This window comes from Callospermophilus lateralis, chromosome 11 (genome assembly GCF_048772815.1).
Source record: "Callospermophilus lateralis isolate mCalLat2 chromosome 11, mCalLat2.hap1, whole genome shotgun sequence".
Classification (NCBI taxonomy): Eukaryota; Metazoa; Chordata; class Mammalia; order Rodentia; family Sciuridae; genus Callospermophilus; species Callospermophilus lateralis.
This window is the reverse complement of record NC_135315.1, coordinates 62,344,262-62,363,420: the sequence shown is the minus strand read 5'-3', so window position 1 is coordinate 62,363,420 and position 19,159 is coordinate 62,344,262. Positions and strand designations below refer to the sequence as shown.

Here is a 19,159-nt window from a genome sequence, read left to right as displayed (position 1 = left end):
CAGGCAAGAAGCCAGAGTACTTAGGTAAGGCCCTGCTTCTCCAGCTGCTGGGCCCACAGTTGGTGGCGAGGTCTTGGCCTTAGCCCCTTGCAGTAAGGAGAAGTAGCCTCCTCCTCATTGTGCTTCCATAGCAACCCCAGGGGCCCTAAGAAAGAGGCAGCCATGCTGGAGACAGGGCTCCTCACCCTCTCTGCCTCTGAAGCTTTCTGTTTGCCTCAATTAACAAATATTCCCTGACCCAGAGATAAATAGACCTAGCTTCCCAGGGAAGGGCTCCCAAATAGGAGAAGACAGCAGAATGTCCTAGAACTCTTGATGCCCTCCCGGGGGCAAGGGGTGGACATTGCTTAACCTAGAGACATGGAGCAATGATGCTGGGGTCTTCTGCACCTGCCTGGATGAGACAGGATGATTGACATGGGGGTTCCTGCTGGCAGGATCAGAGCACCACTGTTTCCTAGCCACAGAGCCTATTAGGGGGTGAGCTCCCCAGGAAACAACTCAGGGTCACAGCTGTTTCTAGACTCATAGATAGTCAAGGGCAAGGCAGAAGGCCTTGGGCTGTGAGTTCAAATACAGTTCCTAAACTCTAGCCCTAATACAGTTGGAATACAGTTTGAATAGAGTTCGAATACAGTTCCTAACTCTTGACCTAGGGCAAGTCACTGTTCCTTGCAGGGCTCAGTTTTCTCAGCTGTCAAATGGAGGTATAAATGCTTGCCACACAGGTTGTGGAAAGAACACACTAGGTCCATCACAATGGCCCACACCTGTAATCCCAGGAACTCTGGAAACTGAGATGGGAGGGTCACAAGTTTGAGGCCAGCCCGGGCAACTTAACAAGACTCTGTCTCAAAAAAAAAAAAAAAAAAAAAGAGCATTGAGGATATAGCTCTGTGGTAATATGCTCTTGGGTTCAATCACCAGTACATAAAAAAATAAAATAAAATAAAATACAGCCAGTTCAGGGCTGGATTGTCGCTCAGTGGTAGAGTGCTTGTCTAGCATGCATGAAGCACTGGGTTCGATCCTCAGCACCACATAAAAATACAATAAAGATATTGTGTCCACCTAAAAAAAATAATAATAACAAATAATAAAAAAATAAAATAAAATACAGCCAGTTCAAAGCTGATGACCAGAGGCGACCCTTTCTCCTACTGTTGACCTTGGGCAAACCCTGACTCCCTGCCTCTGCAGGGATTGCCAAAGCCTGTGAGCAAAATCTGAAGAAAACCTTGCGTTTTGGGGGCCGTCTGGAGCTCCCCAGCAGCATGGAGCTTCGGGCCATGTTGGTGAGCCTGGGGCAGGGGCCGAGGATGGGGGAGGCAGTCATGATGAATAGGAGACAGGAACCCGGCCCAGAGTCTCTTCTGTTGGGTGCTAATGCGCCAGGGTGCACAGATGGGCCCTGTTAAGTCCAGGTGCATAAGGCTTCCTATACATTCATGCCCCAGATCTCCTGGCCTGTGGACTCCCATGGCAGGGAACAAGCACTATCTCAGATCCCAGGGCCTAGCCTCTTATTCTCCTCTTTCTTACCACCCCCACCACCAGGCAGGCCGCAGTTCCAAGAGACAGCTCTTCCTTCTTCCCGGAGGGCTTGAACGGCATCTCAAAATCAAAACGTGCACTGTAAGTGAGGGATTGTCTCTGGTAAACAGGTGCTAGAAGGTTAGGGACAGCCAAGTCCCTGGGAGTGTGTGTGTGTGTGTGTGTGTGTGTGTGTGTGTGTGTGTGGAGTGAGCCCCCAAGGGTACTGAGTCCCTCACAGGTCCAGACTTTTTTCTTGTCATTATTCCCTAGACAATATGACAACTATTTATATGTATTTGCATCTTTTGGGGTATTTTAAGTAATCTAGAATTGATTTAAAATATACAAGAGGATATGAATAGATAGGGTGGATGCAAATACAGTGCCCTTTTATAGAAGAAACTTGAGCATCCTTGGATTGTAGTATCTGTTGGGGTCCTGGAGCCCATTCCCTATGGACATTAAGTGATGACTGTATTTGTCAGAACAAACTGAGCTTCCAGCTCAGGGTCCTACTGTAAATAAGGGACAAAGGCAAAAATTGAACCTAAGTCTCAGACTCCAAACACTGAATTCACTCCCTGCAAGATGGTGTTCCTCAGAGACCTCAAAGGATCCTGCATCTCTGTGCAGAGAGACTAAGGAAATCTGCTCAGCTTCTGGGGCCTGGGTGGAGCTAGGAGGACAGAGGTCAGGCCCAGATAGCACAGACTCAGTGTTTCTGCCCTGCCCCAGGTGGCCCTGGACGTGGTGGAGGAGATCTGCTCTGAGATGGCCCTGACACGCCCGGAAGCCTTCAATGAGTATGTGATCTTTGTTGTCACCAATCGAGGTGAGTGGCCAAGAGAACTCAACATGCTAGACTCTTTCCCATTGCTAGGCCTTTACCCACATGGGACCCTCCACCCAGCCTTGAAAGCCCAGGGTCTGGGGCCACTTTCTCTCCTAAGTTTGGAAGGACCTGTGTGTGTTCTGAACTCCCCCAGCCCTTCATCTGTCCCACTGTGGTTTGTTTTGCCTAAGTTTGTCTCCTCCTGCTATAAGATTGGGGGTTCATGGAGTGCAGGGACCTCTCTTGAGTCTTCTCATTGCCCCTTGGGACCTTTTCAATAGGAAGCTCCAACCCTCAGGGAGCTTTAATTCTGGGAAGGAGCCTAAAGGTGCAAGAATTTATTATTGCTTCTTGTCATAGAAGGCTCTTCCCAGGCCTAGGAACCCTTAGGGGACTTTCATGCAACCCAAAGCCCCTTCCATGTGCTGCATGCTTGGGGCCCTGAACCATGTTCCCTACCCCTGCCTATAGGAAGAGGGGATGACAGATACTATGTCCCATGCACAGTTCAAAGCATTTAAGGCCATAAAATTCTTTTTTTTTTTCTTTATTTTTTCAGTACCAGGGATAAAACCCAGGGCCTAGTGCATGCTAGGCAAGCTCTCTACCAGTAAATATACCCCAAACTTCCTAATGCTATAAACTCCTCTCCCCCCACCCCACCAAGTTCTAGAGATTGAATTAGGGCACTCTACCACTGAGCAATATGCCCTCCCTTTTTATTTTTTTTATTTTGAGAATGTCAGGGGCTGGGGATGTGGCTCAAGCGGTAGCGTGCTCGCCTGGAGTGCGTGCGGCCCGGGTTCGATCCTCAGCACCACATACAAACAAAGATGTTGTGTCTGCCGAGAACTAAAAAATAAATATTAAAATTCTCTCTCTCTCTCTCTCTCTCTCTCTCTCTTCCTCTCTCTCACTCTCTCTTTAAAAGAAAAATGTAAAACTATAAAACATCCAGAACAAGAAAAAAAATATGTAGGTGTATTTTGAGAATGTCTTGCTAAGTTGCCCAGGCTGACCTCAAACTCATGATCCTCCTGCTTCAGCCTCCTGAGTAGCTAGGATTACAGGCATGCTCCCGGGCACCCAGCTATAAATTATTTTAATCCCCCCCAACAAGCCATTTGCAAAGGGGGAAATGAGGCTGAGGGAGGCTGAGGGAGGCTGAGGGAGGCTGTGGGAGGCTGTATTAGTTTCCTGTGACTGTTGTAACAAGTGAGCAAAACTCAGTGGCTCATAACAACACAGATTGTTATCTTACAGTTCTGAAAAGTCCTGAATTGAGAGGGCAGTCAGGGGGCTGGGGATATAGCTCAGTTGGTAGAGTGCTTGCCTTGCATGCACAAGGCCCTGGGTTTGATCCTCAGCACTAAAAAAAAAAAAAAAAAGAATGTATTGTTTGGGGCTGGGGATGTGGCTCAAGCGGTAACGCGCTTACCTGGCATGCGCGGGGCGCTGGGTTCAATCCTAAGTACCACATAAAAATGAAATAAAGATGTTGTGTCCACCGAAAAACTGAAAAATAAATATTAAAAAATTTTCTCTCTCTCTTTATAAAAAAAAGGGGGAGGGGAGAGGGGATAGTAGAGGATAGGAAGGACAGCAGAATACAACAGACACTAGTATGGCAGTATGTAAAAACATGGATGTGTAACCAATGTGATGCTGCAATCTGTATACGGGGCAAAAGTGGGAGTTCATAATCTTCTTGAATCAAATGTATGAAATATGATAGGTCAAGAACTTTGTAATGTTTTGAACAACTAACAATAAAAAAAAAAGAAAAAAAAACCAAACAAATAAAAAGAGTGCAGTCAGGGCTGTGTTCCTTCTGGAAACTCTAGGGGACCATTCATTTTCCACCTTGTAGAGGAAACCACATTCCTTAACTCATGGCCCCTTCTTCTGACTCCAAAGCCAGCAGTGTAGAATCTTCACATTGTTCTCTGTCCTGGCCACCAACCTCTGATTCCATCCTCACATCTCCTATGACTCTGACCCTCCTCTAGGAAGGACCTTGTGCTTACATTGGACACAGCCGGATAATCTCCCCTTCTTGTGACCCTTAACTTAATCATGTCTACAAAGTCCCTTTTGCCATGAAGATGTCATATTCCAAGTTCTAGGGGTTAGGATGTGGACATTTTTGGAGGGACCATTATAAGCCAATCATAGAAGTTGAGTGACTTATCCAAGGTCACACAGTGGGGATTTGAACCCAGTCAGTTTGACCTGAGGATTCTGGACTCTTATCATGTCAGACTTCTCCTCTTTGGTAAAATAAATGTCCATTCAGGGGAGAAAAACTCACATCTCTTTTCCAGGCTTAGACCCCAGGCCTTCCCATCTCCCACTTATACCACAAGGGTCTTTCCTGAGGACGGTCTTCAGAAAGATACCCACTGGTGTTCATGGGCTGAGTCCTGTTCTGCATGTCCTTGTCCCCAACCTCCTCTGGAAAGTGCCTGGGATTTCTTTAAACATAACCCAGGGTGTTTCCCCAGACCCAGGCAGGCCACCCTCTAAGGTGACCTTCAGGCCCTTTCCTTGGGAGAAATGGAATATAATTTGTACCTTCGAATTGGAGTTATTCCCCTCTTTGGTCATCAGGGTTTCAGTGAAACACGGGGCACCCTATTGTATAAATATACTCCCCTTTAATGAAGAAAGTGTGTCCCAGCGAGGGGAGGTGGCTTAACAGAGGGGACATCTCACCTGAATGGTAAGTTGGAGTCTGTGCCCTTGCTCCGCACAGTTGTACACGCGTGTACAAAGTGTGCCCCCACCCAGCCCTGCCTCCCTGCTCTCTTCAGGCCAGCATGTGTGCCCTCTCAGCCGCCGTGCCTATATCCTGGATGTGGCCTCAGAGATGGAACAGGTAGATGGCGGCTACATGCTCTGGTTCCGGCGTGTGCTCTGGGATCAGCCACTCAAGTTTGAGAATGAGCTGTATGTGACCATGCACTACAACCAGGTCAGCATACATGGGACCCTCTGTGGCTCTGGGACCTTGTGGGCTTCAGAGGGTCTGTGAGGTTAGACACTGCAGCCTGTAGCCTGTTTTTGCAGAACTGGTGCCAATGCTAATACAATCCCGTGTACAAAAGACAAACACTTAGCGTTTGTGGCCACTTGGTGTCGCTGTTGAAGCCCTGCCCTGTACAGTCTGGTACTCAAGCTTCCCATCTTGACTAGTGGAATGGGAAAACCTGCTACAGATCCTCAAGTCCTACCCCAGATCTATCGCATCAGAATCTCAGGGGTTCAGCCCTGCCTTGTGTTTTTGCAAGCCTCCCAGAGACTCTGGAGCATGCTCAGTTTTGGGAAGCATGGATCTGATGGACACGTGTGTGCATCACATTGTGGATACTCTGCCTTTACTAGCCCACACTCTTCTTACCTCACTATGGGGACTCCTTCATAAGCTCCAAGGAAACCATTTTCACAGCTCCCCCTCAAATGCCTCTGTTGTCATTCCCCCAAAACCAGTGGAGGATAAGCTAGAATAATAACTGCCTGTCTCCACACTCCCTGCAGGTGAACACCTGGGTGTGCACCTGCCTGGGAGCCCCTCATGCATCTGCTCCCCACAGGTCCTGCCTGACTACCTGAAGGGCCTCTTCAGCAGCGTGCCAGCCAGCCGGCCCAGTGAGCAACAGCTGCAGCAGGTGTCCAAACTAGCTTCACTGCAACACCGTGCCAAGGACCACTTCTACCTGCCCAGTGTGTAAGCACCTGCCTGTCTATCAGCCAGAGCAGACAGGCCCCCTGGCACCCTCAGTGCACCCACCTTCCTCAGAATTGCCCATCCCAGGCTCCCAGGATCCTCTCTTATGCAGTAAGGCTATCTGAGAAGGGGCTGTCCTGCCCTTGGGGCCAAAGTCCTCTGGCTCATCATAGATGCTGGGACAGCTGGCATTAATAACTCAGAGCCAATTTAGTGATAAAAAAAATATTCTCTGCATATGTATTGTCTTAGCTTCTTTTCCAACTATTCTTTCCTTTTTCTTTTTTTTGGGGGGGGGGATTGAACCCAGGGGTGTTCTATCACTGAGCTACATTCCTAGCACTTTTTATATTGAGAGAATCTGAGGATCTCACTAAGTCACCAAGGTTGGCGTCAAACTTGTGATCCTCCTGTGTTAGTCTCCTGAGTTGCTATGATCACAGATGAGAAAGCTGAGGCCTGGAGAGTTTATGTGGCTTACTGAGGTTTAGCCAGCTAGAAGGTGAAGGAACCAGGAATAGTTAAACCTGTGGAAGCTAGGTCCAGATGCCAGGTTCTTACCACAGCGGTGCAAAGAAGGCCAGATGTTACCAAGGAGTGGGAGCTCCCAGGGGTGGGAGCACCCAGGGGGAGAGGGCTCCTCTGACTTTCTTCCAATCTTGCCCTGTCAGTAGCCCAGGGCAGCTGAGATGAACTGGGACTGATGTTGATATTTTCACATGTGCCAAGAGGCAAAGAGTCTGCCTTGAGGGAACCATCATGTGACACAGAGGACTGAAGAAAGAAGTAGGGTAGACAGGCCCTGTAGTCCTTGGAGGCTTAGCCTAGAGGCCCAGCATTTCTCTGCTTCTTGCTCTGACCAGCCTCTTGGTGGTTGCTTTGCCCTCTCTTATGTCTCCTCCCCACCCCTGTGTCTCTCCAAACCTCTCCGGCTTGGGCTCTTCTTTGGGGACGGGAGCTACAAAGGATGAACCTGTCGTGGGTTCAAGTCTCCCCACCACACTTAGTAGTTCACAGTTGCTGTGTGGCCTTGGGCTGCTCTGTGGACTTCTAAGAGCCTCAGTTTCCTCTTCTGCAAGCAGGGATCTTGGTGGTACCAGCCCTGGTGGGGCCACCCACCTGCCGTGTACCAAGGCACCACGGGAGTCCTTGCACTCCTCTCTTCCCCTTCTACTCTCCCCAGCGTTTAGTCTCCAGGGATACATAACACTCATGTCCGCTTTGTATTGTACCTGCCGAACAGTGGGGATTAAGTGGCAGGTGCTCAGGGCCGCTGTCCCCTCCACACGCAGGCGGGAGGTCCAGGAGTACATCCCGGCTCAGCTCTACCACACCACAGCCGGCTCAGCCTGGCTCAACCTGGTCAGCCAGCACCGGCCGCAGACACAGGCACTCAGCCCCCACCAGGCTCGCGCCCAGTTCTTGGGTAAGAGCTAGGGATGCAGGACTGGAGGGTATTGTCATGAGGGGCTTTACTAAGAGGGGATCCAGGAGAAGGGGGAGACATAGTTTTTCCTTTTGCACAAAGGTTTTTCAGTGGCAAGTGAGTTGCCTACCTATGGGGAGAGGAGACTTTCTTTCTTTTTTTTTTTTTTTTTTTAATTTGAAGACAGGGTCTCATTGAGTTGCTTAGCACCTCACTTTTGCTGAGCCTAGTTGTGAACTCACAATCCCCCCTGCCTCAGCCTCCCACGCTGCTGGAAGAGACTTTTTTTTTTTTTTTTTTTTTTAATGCTACTAGGGAGTGAACCCAAGGGCACTGAACCACATCCCCAGCCCTTTTTATTTTTTATTTTGAGACAGGATCTCACTTGCTTAGGGCCTTGCTAAGTTGCTGAGGCTGGCCTCAAAGTTGTGATCCTCATGCTTCAGCCTCCCAAGCTGCTGGGATTACAGGCATGTGCCACCACGTCTGGCAAAAGGAGACTTTTTTTTTTTTTCTCAAAGACATCATTGGGGTGGGACTGTGGGTGACCTTGGGCAAACTGAGAGTGGGAAGTGAGGAAGAAGGGATAGAGGAAGAGGCCAGAGAGGTGACAGAAAGAAGTAAGAATGTTCTTCAGGCCAGCCATGCAGTTCAGGGGCAGGGCTGTCATGGATGGGCCCGGCCTAACACGGTAACACCCGCTCTCCCCCACTGCAGGCCTGCTCAGTGCCTTTCCTATGTTTGGCTCCTCCTTCTTCTTCATCCAGAGCTGCAGCAACGTTTCCGTGCCAGCCCCCTGCATCCTTGCCGTCAACCATAATGGCCTGAACTTCCTCAGCATCGAGACCCATGTAAGTGTCCTCTGCCTGGCTCTGCCTATCTTCTCCCATCCCCTCTGTCCTCGGGTCCCCCACCCATCCCGGGAGCCAAGATTGCCAGCTGCAGGAGTCCAGCTCCACCATTTCCCGTCTGCATAACCTCCAGCCATCCTCTCCTCCTCTCAGAGCCTTTTGCTTCCCATCTGGAAAATGGGAGTAATGGCAGAACCCACTCCGGAGAGTGGAGGTGAAGGGGGGTGAGGTGACACATACTCTAAGGCTTGCTCAGGCTGCCTTAACAACACACCACAGGCTGAGGGGGTCGCTCTGCCATGTGCAGAGGCTGAAAGTCTAAGATCAAGGTGTCTGCCACTCTGGTCTCTTCCTTGTCCTGCAGATGGCTGTGTCCCCACATGGCCTTTCCTCGGTGTGTGCACATTCCTAGTGTCTCTGTATCTTGAGTTTCTCTCTTCCCACTTTTTTTTTTTTTTTTTAACACTTTACTACGGAGTAATCCTTTTTGTTTTGTTTTGAGACCAGGTCTCACTAAATTGTGAAGGCAGGCCTTGAACTTGTGATCCTTCTGCCTCAGCCTCCAGAGTAACTGGGATCAAATTTATTCTTTTGTTGTTGTTTTGTAGTGCTAGGGATCAGACCCAGGGCCTTGTGCACACCTTGCTCTACCACTGAGCCACATCCCCAGCCCTCAGACTTCCTCTTCTTATAAGGAGACCATTCATGGTGTCGCACGCCTGTAATCCAAGTGGCTCAGGAGGCTGAGGCGGGAGGATCATGAGTTCAAAGCCAGCCTCAGCAATGATGAGGTGCTAAGCAACTCAGTGAGACCCTGTCTTTAAATAAAATACAAACTATGGCTGGGGACGTGGCTCGGTGGTTGAATGCCCCTGAGTTGAACTCCTGGTACCAAAAAGAAGAAGTAAAAACAATGGATTGGAACTCACCCTAATATCCTCATTTTAACTTTCTCACCTCTGGTTAGTCAGTTTTTCATTGCTGTAACAAAATACCTGGGAAAAAAAAACAACTTAAAAAATAAATATTTATTTTGGCTTATAGTTTCAGAGTTCTCAGTCCATGGTCAGTTGGCTCCATTACTTTGGTCCTGAGATGAGGCAGGACATCATAATGGAAGAGCATGGCAGAGGAAAGTGTGGCAGTCAGGAAGCAGAATGAGAGCAAGGACGGGGGATGAGATGTAGTCCCCAAGGCCACATCCTTAGGGATCCATTCCTTTCCACGCATTCCCACCTCCTGCAGTTTCCACCACCTCCTGGTAGTCCATTCAGCTGTCAATGGATTAATCCACTGATGAGGTCAGAGCCTTCTTGATCCAATTTACCAAAAGCACCACCTTTGAACTTTGCTGCATTGGGAACCAAATCTTTGATACAAGAGCCTTTGGGGGACATTCCAGATCCAACCATAACAACAACTTCATTTATTTTTGGTAGTACTGGGGATGGGATTCAGGGTTTTGCACATCCTAGGCAAACACTCTGCCACTGAAGTACCTCCCTAGACCCTTAATCACCATTTTAAAGTCCCTGTCCCTAAATAGAGTCACATTCAAGGTATTGGGACTTTGGGCTTCACTGGGTATTTGCAGAGGTCACAGTGCTGCCCATCACAAATAGACCCAGAGAGCCCCTTTCGTAGGCTTGCTCCTAGAAAATAGAGTGTGAGATGAGGATTCCAAGGCAGGTGGCTTATTTGGAGGAGATTCTAGAAACACTGGAGGGTGGAATTAGGGCAGGGAAGGGGTGGAGACAATAAAGGCCCTGTTACCACACGAATTGCCAATGTGGGTAACTGGAGGGTAACTGGAAGTGGGTCCAGCTGCGGGGAGCCCTTGTTACTTACCACTCCCTGTCAATCATTAGTCCAGGGCTTCCTCCTGCTGCATTAAGTCTCCATCACTGTACCTTTCCCTGAATGTGGTCCCTTTGTTTCTTGGGCCGGAAATCAAGCCCCAGACAAAGGGATTCAGATGTTCATGAAAGCAGCTTTGACGTGAAGGTCAGGACACCAACAGCATCCATGACATCCCATATCTCCAGCATTTTGAACAGTGCCAGCAGATGCATCATTTGTATTTGCTGAATTAGTTTCACAGATGAGGAAACCGAGGTCCAGAGAAGAATAGTGACGTGCTTGAGGTCGCACAGGAAATCACTAGGGATTCAACACTTGGTCTGGGGCCTCCTGTGTTCCACTGATCTGATTTGCAGGGGAGGTGATAACAGTGATTGAGACTGTTCCTGTCTTCCTCCTGCACTCCCAGGAGCTGATTGTGAAATTCCCCCTGAAGGAGATCCAGTCTACACGGACCCAGCGGCCCACAGCCAACTCCAGCTACCCCTATGTGGAGATTGCGCTGGGGGATGTGGCGGCCCAGCGTACCATGCAGCTGCAGCTGGAGCAGGTGGGTCCTGGCTCTGTCGCACAGGCTCTCACTCTCGTGTTCCACTTACCAGGTTCTTCTCTCCAGGACAGGTTAGATCCTGGCCATGGCCAAAGTAGCATCCAGCCCAGCTCAGGGAACAGAACTGCAGGTTATTTTGGTGGTCTTCCAGGGAAGCAGCTCAGTAGTGGGACCATGGAATAGGACTCAGGCTTTTGCAGAAAGGTGAAGAGTTTGGTGGGGCACTGGGGAGATACATCCAGGGAAAGGGACTTCTTGGAGTTCTTCAAATATTAAGCAAAAAATTGGAGGCTTGTTTCTGAGGGTATGAGGGAGCCATAGGAGTTTGGTGAATGGGCAGGGACATGGGAGGTTTGAGGAAGCTGACCCAGGCTGAGGCATGGAAGCTGAATCATGGGACCCAGGATGGTGGTTGGAGAAAGTGGGCTCCCCTGTGATAGGGAAATGGAGGCCTGTCTGCCCTGGGCCTTCTCAACTGTGGCTGCTTCTTAAAAAGGCATGGGTGACTTCTAGGCTCCTGTCCAAGTTCCACAGCCCTCAGGGCAGGACCAGAGTTTCCACTCTACCAGAGAGACAGGATGGAGGCTCAGAGAAGGGGCAGAGCTGGAGATGGGGCCCACATGTCTGCTGTGTCAAGCCTGCCACATCCCCCGTGGAGATCTGGGTCCAATGTCAACCTCTACAACAGGCCTATCTTGAAGGGGCTGATTTCCCAGGAAAGAGAGAGGGGCTTCCACTGCACCAGCCCTGCCTCTGAGGAACAGGACCAGAAAAAAACACCCCTTGGAAATCTGTGACTCAGGACCAGGCTCCCTGTCCCTCTCCCATGCTGTATCTGCTCCCAGGGTCACTCTGAGCCTCCCTCTGACAGCCTTGGCCTCTGGGCCTGCATTGCTTCCCAGAACCTGCCCTCTAAGCTGTTGTGTCCTTGTGTCTCCTCGTACCTGCCCCAGCACCTTTTCTTTGGCTCCTTTTCTACCATCTCCTCCCCAGACCACCTGTATATGTTGCCCTCCCACTCTCTGCCCCAGGCCCTTTGCACTCACTGTTCCCTCTACCAAGAATGCTATTCCCTTATTTGTCCTAGGGCTCCTTCCTTCCCTTTGCTCAGGTTTCAGCACAAAGAGCCCCTCTTCTTAGAAGACTTCCCTGACCCTCTGTGACCCTACTTCATTGGCCCTCATGATGGCTTACAGATCAGTTAGGTATTTGTTTACTTATTGTCTGTCTCGCCCTCCAAGATACAAGCTCCAGGAGAACAGAGCTCTCCTTCACACTGAGTCCACAGCACAGTGTCTAACATACAGTAGATGCTCAATGCATGTTTGTTGGCTGTCTGGCTGTCTGGCTGGCTGAAGACCTTTTTGGCTTCTCCATTTCCTTGTAGCCCTCCATGCAAGGAAGCTGCTACCTCTGCCTCCCTCCTGTACATGTGGGGGCTTCATTCATTCATTCATTCAACACATAATCATTGAGCATCTCTGTATAGCAGTTTCTATATGAGCCCTGAGAATACTGATGTGACTGAGACCCCTGTAGTAGCCCTCACAGACCCTGGAGTCTCAGATTTGAAGGAATCTCTCCGTAGGTCATAAGCAGTGCTAGGAGCATGTGCAGGGGACCCAAACTGCACAGGAGGTAAAGGCTCCAAGGAGTAGGTGATTTCTGAGTGCAGCCAACAGACCTGGTCCCCATCCCACCTACCTCTGACAAGCAGCATGAGGGCATCTCAAGACAGCCCTGTTTATCTTTGAACCCCAGTTTCCATACCTGTCCAGCTGGGCTACAATTCCAGCAAGGCCTACAATACAGCAGCATGTGGACAGGCAAAAGATTGACCACAGGGGAGGACTCCCTTATTGCACACACTCATTTCATTAGCTGGGGTGGCCTCCAGGGTGGGGTGATCACAGATAGCCTTGGCAGAGAGCACTTCAGGGTGACTTTGGGCCTCTTACCATCCAAGTTTAAATCTTATCACATACCAACTATGAAGTCTGGGAATGAGCAATTCCACAGCTTTAGGCCTGCACTTGAACAAATGGCCCTGAGCATCTCAGCGAGACCCTGTTTCTAAATAAAATGTTTAAAAGGGCTGGGAATGTGACTCAATGGTTAAGCGCCCCTGAGTTCAATCCCCAGTAACCAAAAAACAAAACAAACAAACAAACAAAAACAAAGATATAAATAAAAAGGGGGTTGGGCATGTAGCTCTGTGGTAAAGTGTCCCTGGGTTTAATTCTAAATACTGCCCCTCAGGGACACTGCAGGAGCCCAGTATGGTGGCAAGCTTCTGTAATCCCAGAAATTCAGGGGGCTAAGGCAGGAAGGTTGCAAGGTTGAGGCAAGCCTCCACAACTTAGCAAGATCCTGTCTCAAAATAAAAAATAGAAAGGGCTGGGGATATAGTTCTGTTGTAGAGTGCTTGCCTGTCTAGGATGCAGGAGACTCTGTAATGCAAAAAAAAAAAAAAAAAAAAAAAAAAAAAAAAAGCAGGGAGGTGGATACTTCAGGGATTAAATAGAAAGCTCTCTAGACAAGGCCTGGCACAGTCCACACTTAGTAAGTGCTGCTATTATTTTATCACTCTCAGCTCCCATCACTCTAGGAATCCCAGGGCAGGGTCAGGTGGGCTTTTCATATTGGCTTTGGTCTGTGTACCACACTCCCAGGTCAATTTTCCACAATTCCCTCGTGCCCTCTCCTGCCCTGCTCCACTTGGGAGACCTGAGTCTAGGTCACGGTTTGTTCTAGGCTGGGGTGCCAGGGGTAACCATGGCAACCCATCATTAGAAACTGTTCCCATTTATTGACCAGAAGGGTGTGGTACTAGGAATGGAACCTGAGATCTGGTACATGCTAGGCAAGCGCTGTAACACTGAGCTACCCCTCAGCCCCTTGGACCAATATTTTTTAAATGTAAAGGATTCATGTGAAATCAAATTTCATTGATTTGATTCCCTAACCACTGCTTGTGAGGAAGGCCCTGGTATATGAGACCTTCACCAGGTGTGGTGGTGCACGTCTGTAATCCCAACAACACAGGAGGCTAAGGCAGGAAGATCGAAAATTCAAAGACAGCCTCAGCAACTTAGCGTGGCCCTGAGCATCTCAGCAAGACCCTGTCTCTAAGTAAAATATTAAAAAGGGCTGGGGATGTGGCTCGGTGGTTAAGTGCCCCTGGATTCAATCCCCAGTAACAAAAAAAAAAAAAAAAAGAAAGAAAGAAAGAAAAGAAATAGAAAGGGGTTTGGGGATGTAACTCAGTGGTAAAGTCCCCCTGGGTTTAATTCTAAGTACTGCCAAAAAAAAAAAAAAAAAACCCAGAGACTTTATTATAGGTGAGGCTTTGAGAGGCTCCGAGAGGTGAAACGAGCATCCCTGGGTCATGCAGATCACACACAGCAGCATCATCAGATGTATCTTGTCCCCTACTTGCTTGTCTCTTATGACCCGAAGCCCTTCACTCCATCTTCCAGCCACTTCCCAGCACCCGGGGAGGTGGGGATGAGGGTCCCTATGCAGATGGTGGTCTCCACCTCTTTCCAAACCACATCTGTTATGCATGTCCCACACCAAGCTGGGAAAGGGTTAGTGGACGCAGGACTCTCGCTGTGTCCCCTGCAGGGTCTGGAGCTGTGTCGAGTGGTAGCCGTGCACGTGGAGAACCTGCTCAGTGCCCGGGAGAAGCGACTCACGCTGCCCCCCAGTGAAATCACCCTGCTCTAACTCGGCCCCCAGCTCTCCAGCTGCCTTCCATCAGAAGACTTGCCATGTGGCCTCAGAGGAGCCACTGGACCTCTCTGGACCTCTCTGGAGCAGTGATCTCCCCAGAACCTTATGGGGGGGGGGGAGATCAAGGGAGACAGGAGGAACAACTTAAGTCCCCAAGAAGCCATGAAGACTGATCCAGAGTTGGGACAGAAGTACAGCATGCAGACTTGGATCAGCTAGTAGGAGGAACTTTCGAAGGCTGGCCGTAGTAAAGTAGAAGGCAAAACCATGCAGCCTCCTGCCATGTGTCTGCTGCAGACCCTGTTCCTGGTTCCCACCTATGGCAAGGAAGGCCCACTCCAGTGGCCTAGATGTGGTTGCCTTTGGTTGGATATTTGAATCTGTTCCAGCTCTACATCCCAGCCTCTACACGTCCTCCTCAGATGCCCCCACCTTGCACTGCCTCAGCCTGGATTTGTGACCTTGGTCGTTTCTGTGCAAATAAAAGGCGTGCCTGGTAGCTGTTTCCTCCACAGAGTTGCTAAGGGATTAGAAAACAAGCTTGAGGGAGGAGGCTAGAGTTGAAAGCATAGCTTTGCCCCTGGCTTATATGCCTGTGAGCAGCATTTCTAGCAGAGATATCTGCACTTATCTCTCTTCACAGACCCCATCTCCCCATTCTGCACCTCTTGGGTAGCCTCCAAGCCTAGGACCCTGTCACTAGATGAGCCACACAAGGTTCACAAGTGATGTAGCGGAGAGGGAGAATTTGGAAAAGCATTTTCCAGGGAATGATGTGTTAGGGTTGGGTTTTGATGGAAGAGTAGGAGTTTGTTAAGAAGAGGTGCTGGGCGTGGTGGCACATGCCTGCAATCCCAGCAGCTAGGGAGACTGAGGCAGGAGGATCAAGAGTTCAAAATCAGTCTCAGCAAGTTCCTAAGCAACTTAGTGAGAACCTGTCTCCAAATAAGATATAAAAAAAAAGGGCTGGGGATATTGCTCAGTGGTTAGCACCCCTGGGTTTAATCCCCAGTACCAAAATAAATAAATAAATAAATAACTGGAAGGAAGAGGGACAAATATTCCAAACAGAGAAAACTGTATTTGTTCCCTGCTGTAATCCATCCCCTGGAACCTATAATACAGAATAGGCACTTAAAAATTACTTGTAGCTGGATGGCGGTACATGCCTATAGTCCTAGCTGCCCAGAAGGCTGAGGCAGAAGGATCACTTGAGCTATGAGTTACCTCTGGCTTATTGCCTGTGAGCAGCACTTCTAGTAGAGAAATCTGCCCTTACCACACCCCTGAAAAAAATGAATGAATGTGGACGGAAAGTACTGGTGCTTTGGGAACCTCAGAAAGGGGAGAAGTAGGCTTGGGAATGGGAGGAGGATAGTTAGGTAAGGTCATACATAGTTCTAGGAGTCATGGATGGCATTAGAAAAAGGATAAATTTGCTCATTCAGCCATTCACTAATTATTAAGTACCTACTGTGTACCAGGCATATGCCAGGCATTAGAAATGTCTCCTAGTAAAAATAACTATAATCAGGACAAGACCTATGAGTAGGTGCTAGCCAGGTGATGAGGGAAGGGACTGACTGGCTCATGCAGGGGCACTATGATGGACATTATTAGTGCCAAACCCTGAGACTGAAGAAGCTGGCAGGGTAGATTGGGTACAGTCTTTCAGGCTGTATTTTGAATTTAGGATTTCATCCCAAGACCCATGAGGAGCCCTGGAATGTTTTCCAGTGGAGAATGGGGTGCCCAGATTGTATCTTGAAAAAGATTTCCAGCCAGGTGTGGTGGTGCACACATGTAATTCTGGAGGCTCAGGGAGGAGGTTTGCAAATTTGAGATCAGCCTGGGCAACTTAGTGAGATCCCATCTCAAATTTTAAAAATAAGGACTGGGAGTATAGCTCTGTGGTGGGACACCCCAGGATTCAATTTCCAGTAAAGTAAAAGTAAAAAAAAAAAAAAAAAAAAAAAAAAAAGTTCTAGGCAGGGAATGACTGGAGGAGGCAGGGAGACCAGAGAAGGAGGCTGCTACAGGTGCAAGGAAGTCTGGGAAGCTCTGTGGCATGGATCCTGGTGGAGGTGGCAGGGGTGGGAAGGAGGTGATAACTTGGGAGCAACAGAGGAGGTCCAGCTGGCAGGGCTGAGGGACCAACTGGACCATCTCAGCATGCAGAGGATCAGAGAATAGCCCTTGACACAGATGCCCAGGACTGTTCCACTTTGCACCACTGCCTGGGGTTGGTGTTCCACAGCAGCAGATGCTGAGATGAAGGAAACAGGGAAGAAGCCAGAAAATATGCTATTAATCAAGTTAACCCATGTTGCAGGGCTTAGGCCTTCAAATGGTTTACCTGGTTGTCCTCTGGGTTTTGTGCTCAGCCCTGGGGTTTGCTCAGTATGGTGACCCCGCAACAGAACGTAATGGGATCCAGTGTGAAGCAGCCCCAAGACTTCCCCTCTGCTCCCCCATTTCTCACAATGTTGTAGGATCACTAATAACTTTTGCCCTCAAACCTTTCTCCAGTCAAGCTAAAATATGAGGCTCTGGGAGGAATGAAGTGGCAAAAAGCAAAAACAGAAGCAAACTTTTATGTTTATGAACATAAGTGGGCCACTGTGCGACAGAGGCTACTCAGAAGTAGGAGAGTGGAAACTGAGAGGAAATCCTCCTGGCTAAACTCTGGTCAGAGTATACCTTTTTGGTTTTGCTAATCTGAGGATTGGAGCTCTCCCACTGAGCTGCATCTCCAGCCCTTTTTATTTTTTTGAGCTAAGTTGCTAAGTCCAGACTTTAATTTTGTGAGCTAAATAAATGATTGAGGTGCAAATTCGGGGGTGTTTGTTACATAGCACTGGATAATTAGACTCAGGGTTTTGGATTTTAGGACCCTGTGCATTGAGGCACAAGCTCCATGTGGTAATAGCTGTTCTACTGAATCTGTGGTGGCGTCAGCAAAGTCAAGCCCTCCCACAAGAAGGTCACAATCCCCATGAGGCACAGTACCAGAAGAGCCCTGGGTGATAGGAGAGTCAAACCCCAAGTGCTCCCATCCACAGGGTTCACTATCTGGGCCAAGTCACACAGAGATAGGAATTCCAGATTGATGTGAGGAAATCCACAGCACAGGAGACCAGAACCCAGGATTCCTGGCCCAAGACTCTGCTTCCTTCTTTATAAACTGGAAGTGCCAGCAAATGGCTTGAGGGTAAGTACTTCCTAAGTAGTCATCATTATTTTTTGGTACTGGATTGAACCCACGGGCCTCAACCACTGAGCCACATCCTTAGCCCTTTTGAGACAGGGTTTCACGGAGTTGCTTAGGGCCTCTCTGAGTTGCTGAGGCTAGCTTTGAACTCAATGATCCTCCTGCCTCAGCCTGCTGAGCCGCTGGAATTACAGGCATGTGCCATCATGCCCAGCTCTAAGTGGTCATTATTGTGCCCAGAACAGGATGCAAATGGATGTCTGGAGTGGACACAGTTTCCTTTCTTTTTTTTTTTTTTTAATTATTCACGTAAAGTTTATTTTCCTAAGTCCTATGTCCTTGTAAGCAAGCTTTTCTCATGAATATCCCATGATAGTAGCAAATTCAGCTGTGCAGTTCTGCAACTGCCCCTCTAGGGGTGGACATAGTAAAAACTTAATAAAAGTAGCTTTTAAAACTATGTGCCAGGTCCTGTATGTATGCTATCATATTTCACCCTGAAAATACTCCAGTGTGACAGATATCATCATTACCACTGATGTACATGAGGAAACTCATGCCGAGAGGTGAAAGGTCACAAAGCCAGTATGTGGCTCAGGGAAGGTTCAAACCCAGCCATCCTAACTCCAGAATCCATGCTGTTCCTGACAGAGGCTCAGAGAGGGGAGGGGCCTGGCTCAAGAGCACAGTCAAGAAGAAACAAATGGCAACTTTGGATGCGACTTCTGGGATGGGAGGAAATGTCTCAATCTAGAGAAGAGGCCATTCTCATTTGGTAGGCCTGGGATCCCTGAGGGAAATCTCTAGGAAGGCTTTCTGGGAATGGCTGGTGGTAAGCTCCCCATCAAGCAGGTGTGAAAGGCAGTTTAGAAATTCAAGGGCAGTGGGCTTCTGAAGGACCTCAACCCTCCCAGCCCAACTGCCCATCATGTAGGTGAGGGCTTTGCCCAGGTGTTCACATCGAATGGTTCAGGCAGGAGGGGGTCCTGAGTCCAAGCCACCTGGCCTTGCCCTTGGCCACTTTCTCAAGACCTACAGCTGTCTTCCTACCAACACCATCACTACCTGCACCCACTAGGCTGCACCAAAACAGGCAGGAGCCAGATTTACCCTGGGATTCCTGTCTGCCCCATTTCCCCTTTTTTTTTCTTTAATATTTATTTATTTATTTATTTTAGTTTTAGGTGGACACAATACTTTTATTTTTTTTAATGTGGTGCTGAGGATTGAACCCAGTGCCTCACGCGCCTGCTAGCACTTGAGTCCCAGCCCCACCCACCCACCCCCGTTTCCCCTTTCACCTGGGCTGCTGCTGCTACTTGGAAGGGAGGGTGGCTAGGGTCCCAGCTTCCTCTTCTACAGGCCCTGCTGGCCTAGCCTGACCTTGCCAAGTAACTACACAAGCATCCCCATTTTCCAACAAGGCTGATG

General features: G+C 49.0%; 1 protein-coding gene across 1 annotated transcript in view; it reads left to right on the top strand.

Annotated features, from left to right (window-relative positions):
- Window positions 1-14,511, top strand: part of Myo15a (myosin XVA) — a 56,242-nt gene extending 41,731 nt beyond the window's left edge. The window contains exons 57-65 of the mRNA XM_076870183.1: window positions 1,201-1,295; window positions 1,558-1,635; window positions 2,272-2,368; window positions 5,182-5,342; window positions 5,962-6,095; window positions 7,388-7,521; window positions 8,239-8,372; window positions 10,642-10,782; window positions 14,410-14,511. Of these exons, the coding sequence (XP_076726298.1) occupies window positions 1,201-1,295; window positions 1,558-1,635; window positions 2,272-2,368; window positions 5,182-5,342; window positions 5,962-6,095; window positions 7,388-7,521; window positions 8,239-8,372; window positions 10,642-10,782; window positions 14,410-14,511 (1,076 nt within the window). The remainder of the gene's footprint in view (window positions 1-1,200; window positions 1,296-1,557; window positions 1,636-2,271; window positions 2,369-5,181; window positions 5,343-5,961; window positions 6,096-7,387; window positions 7,522-8,238; window positions 8,373-10,641; window positions 10,783-14,409) is intronic.
- Window positions 14,512-19,159: the final 4,648 nt, after the last annotated feature.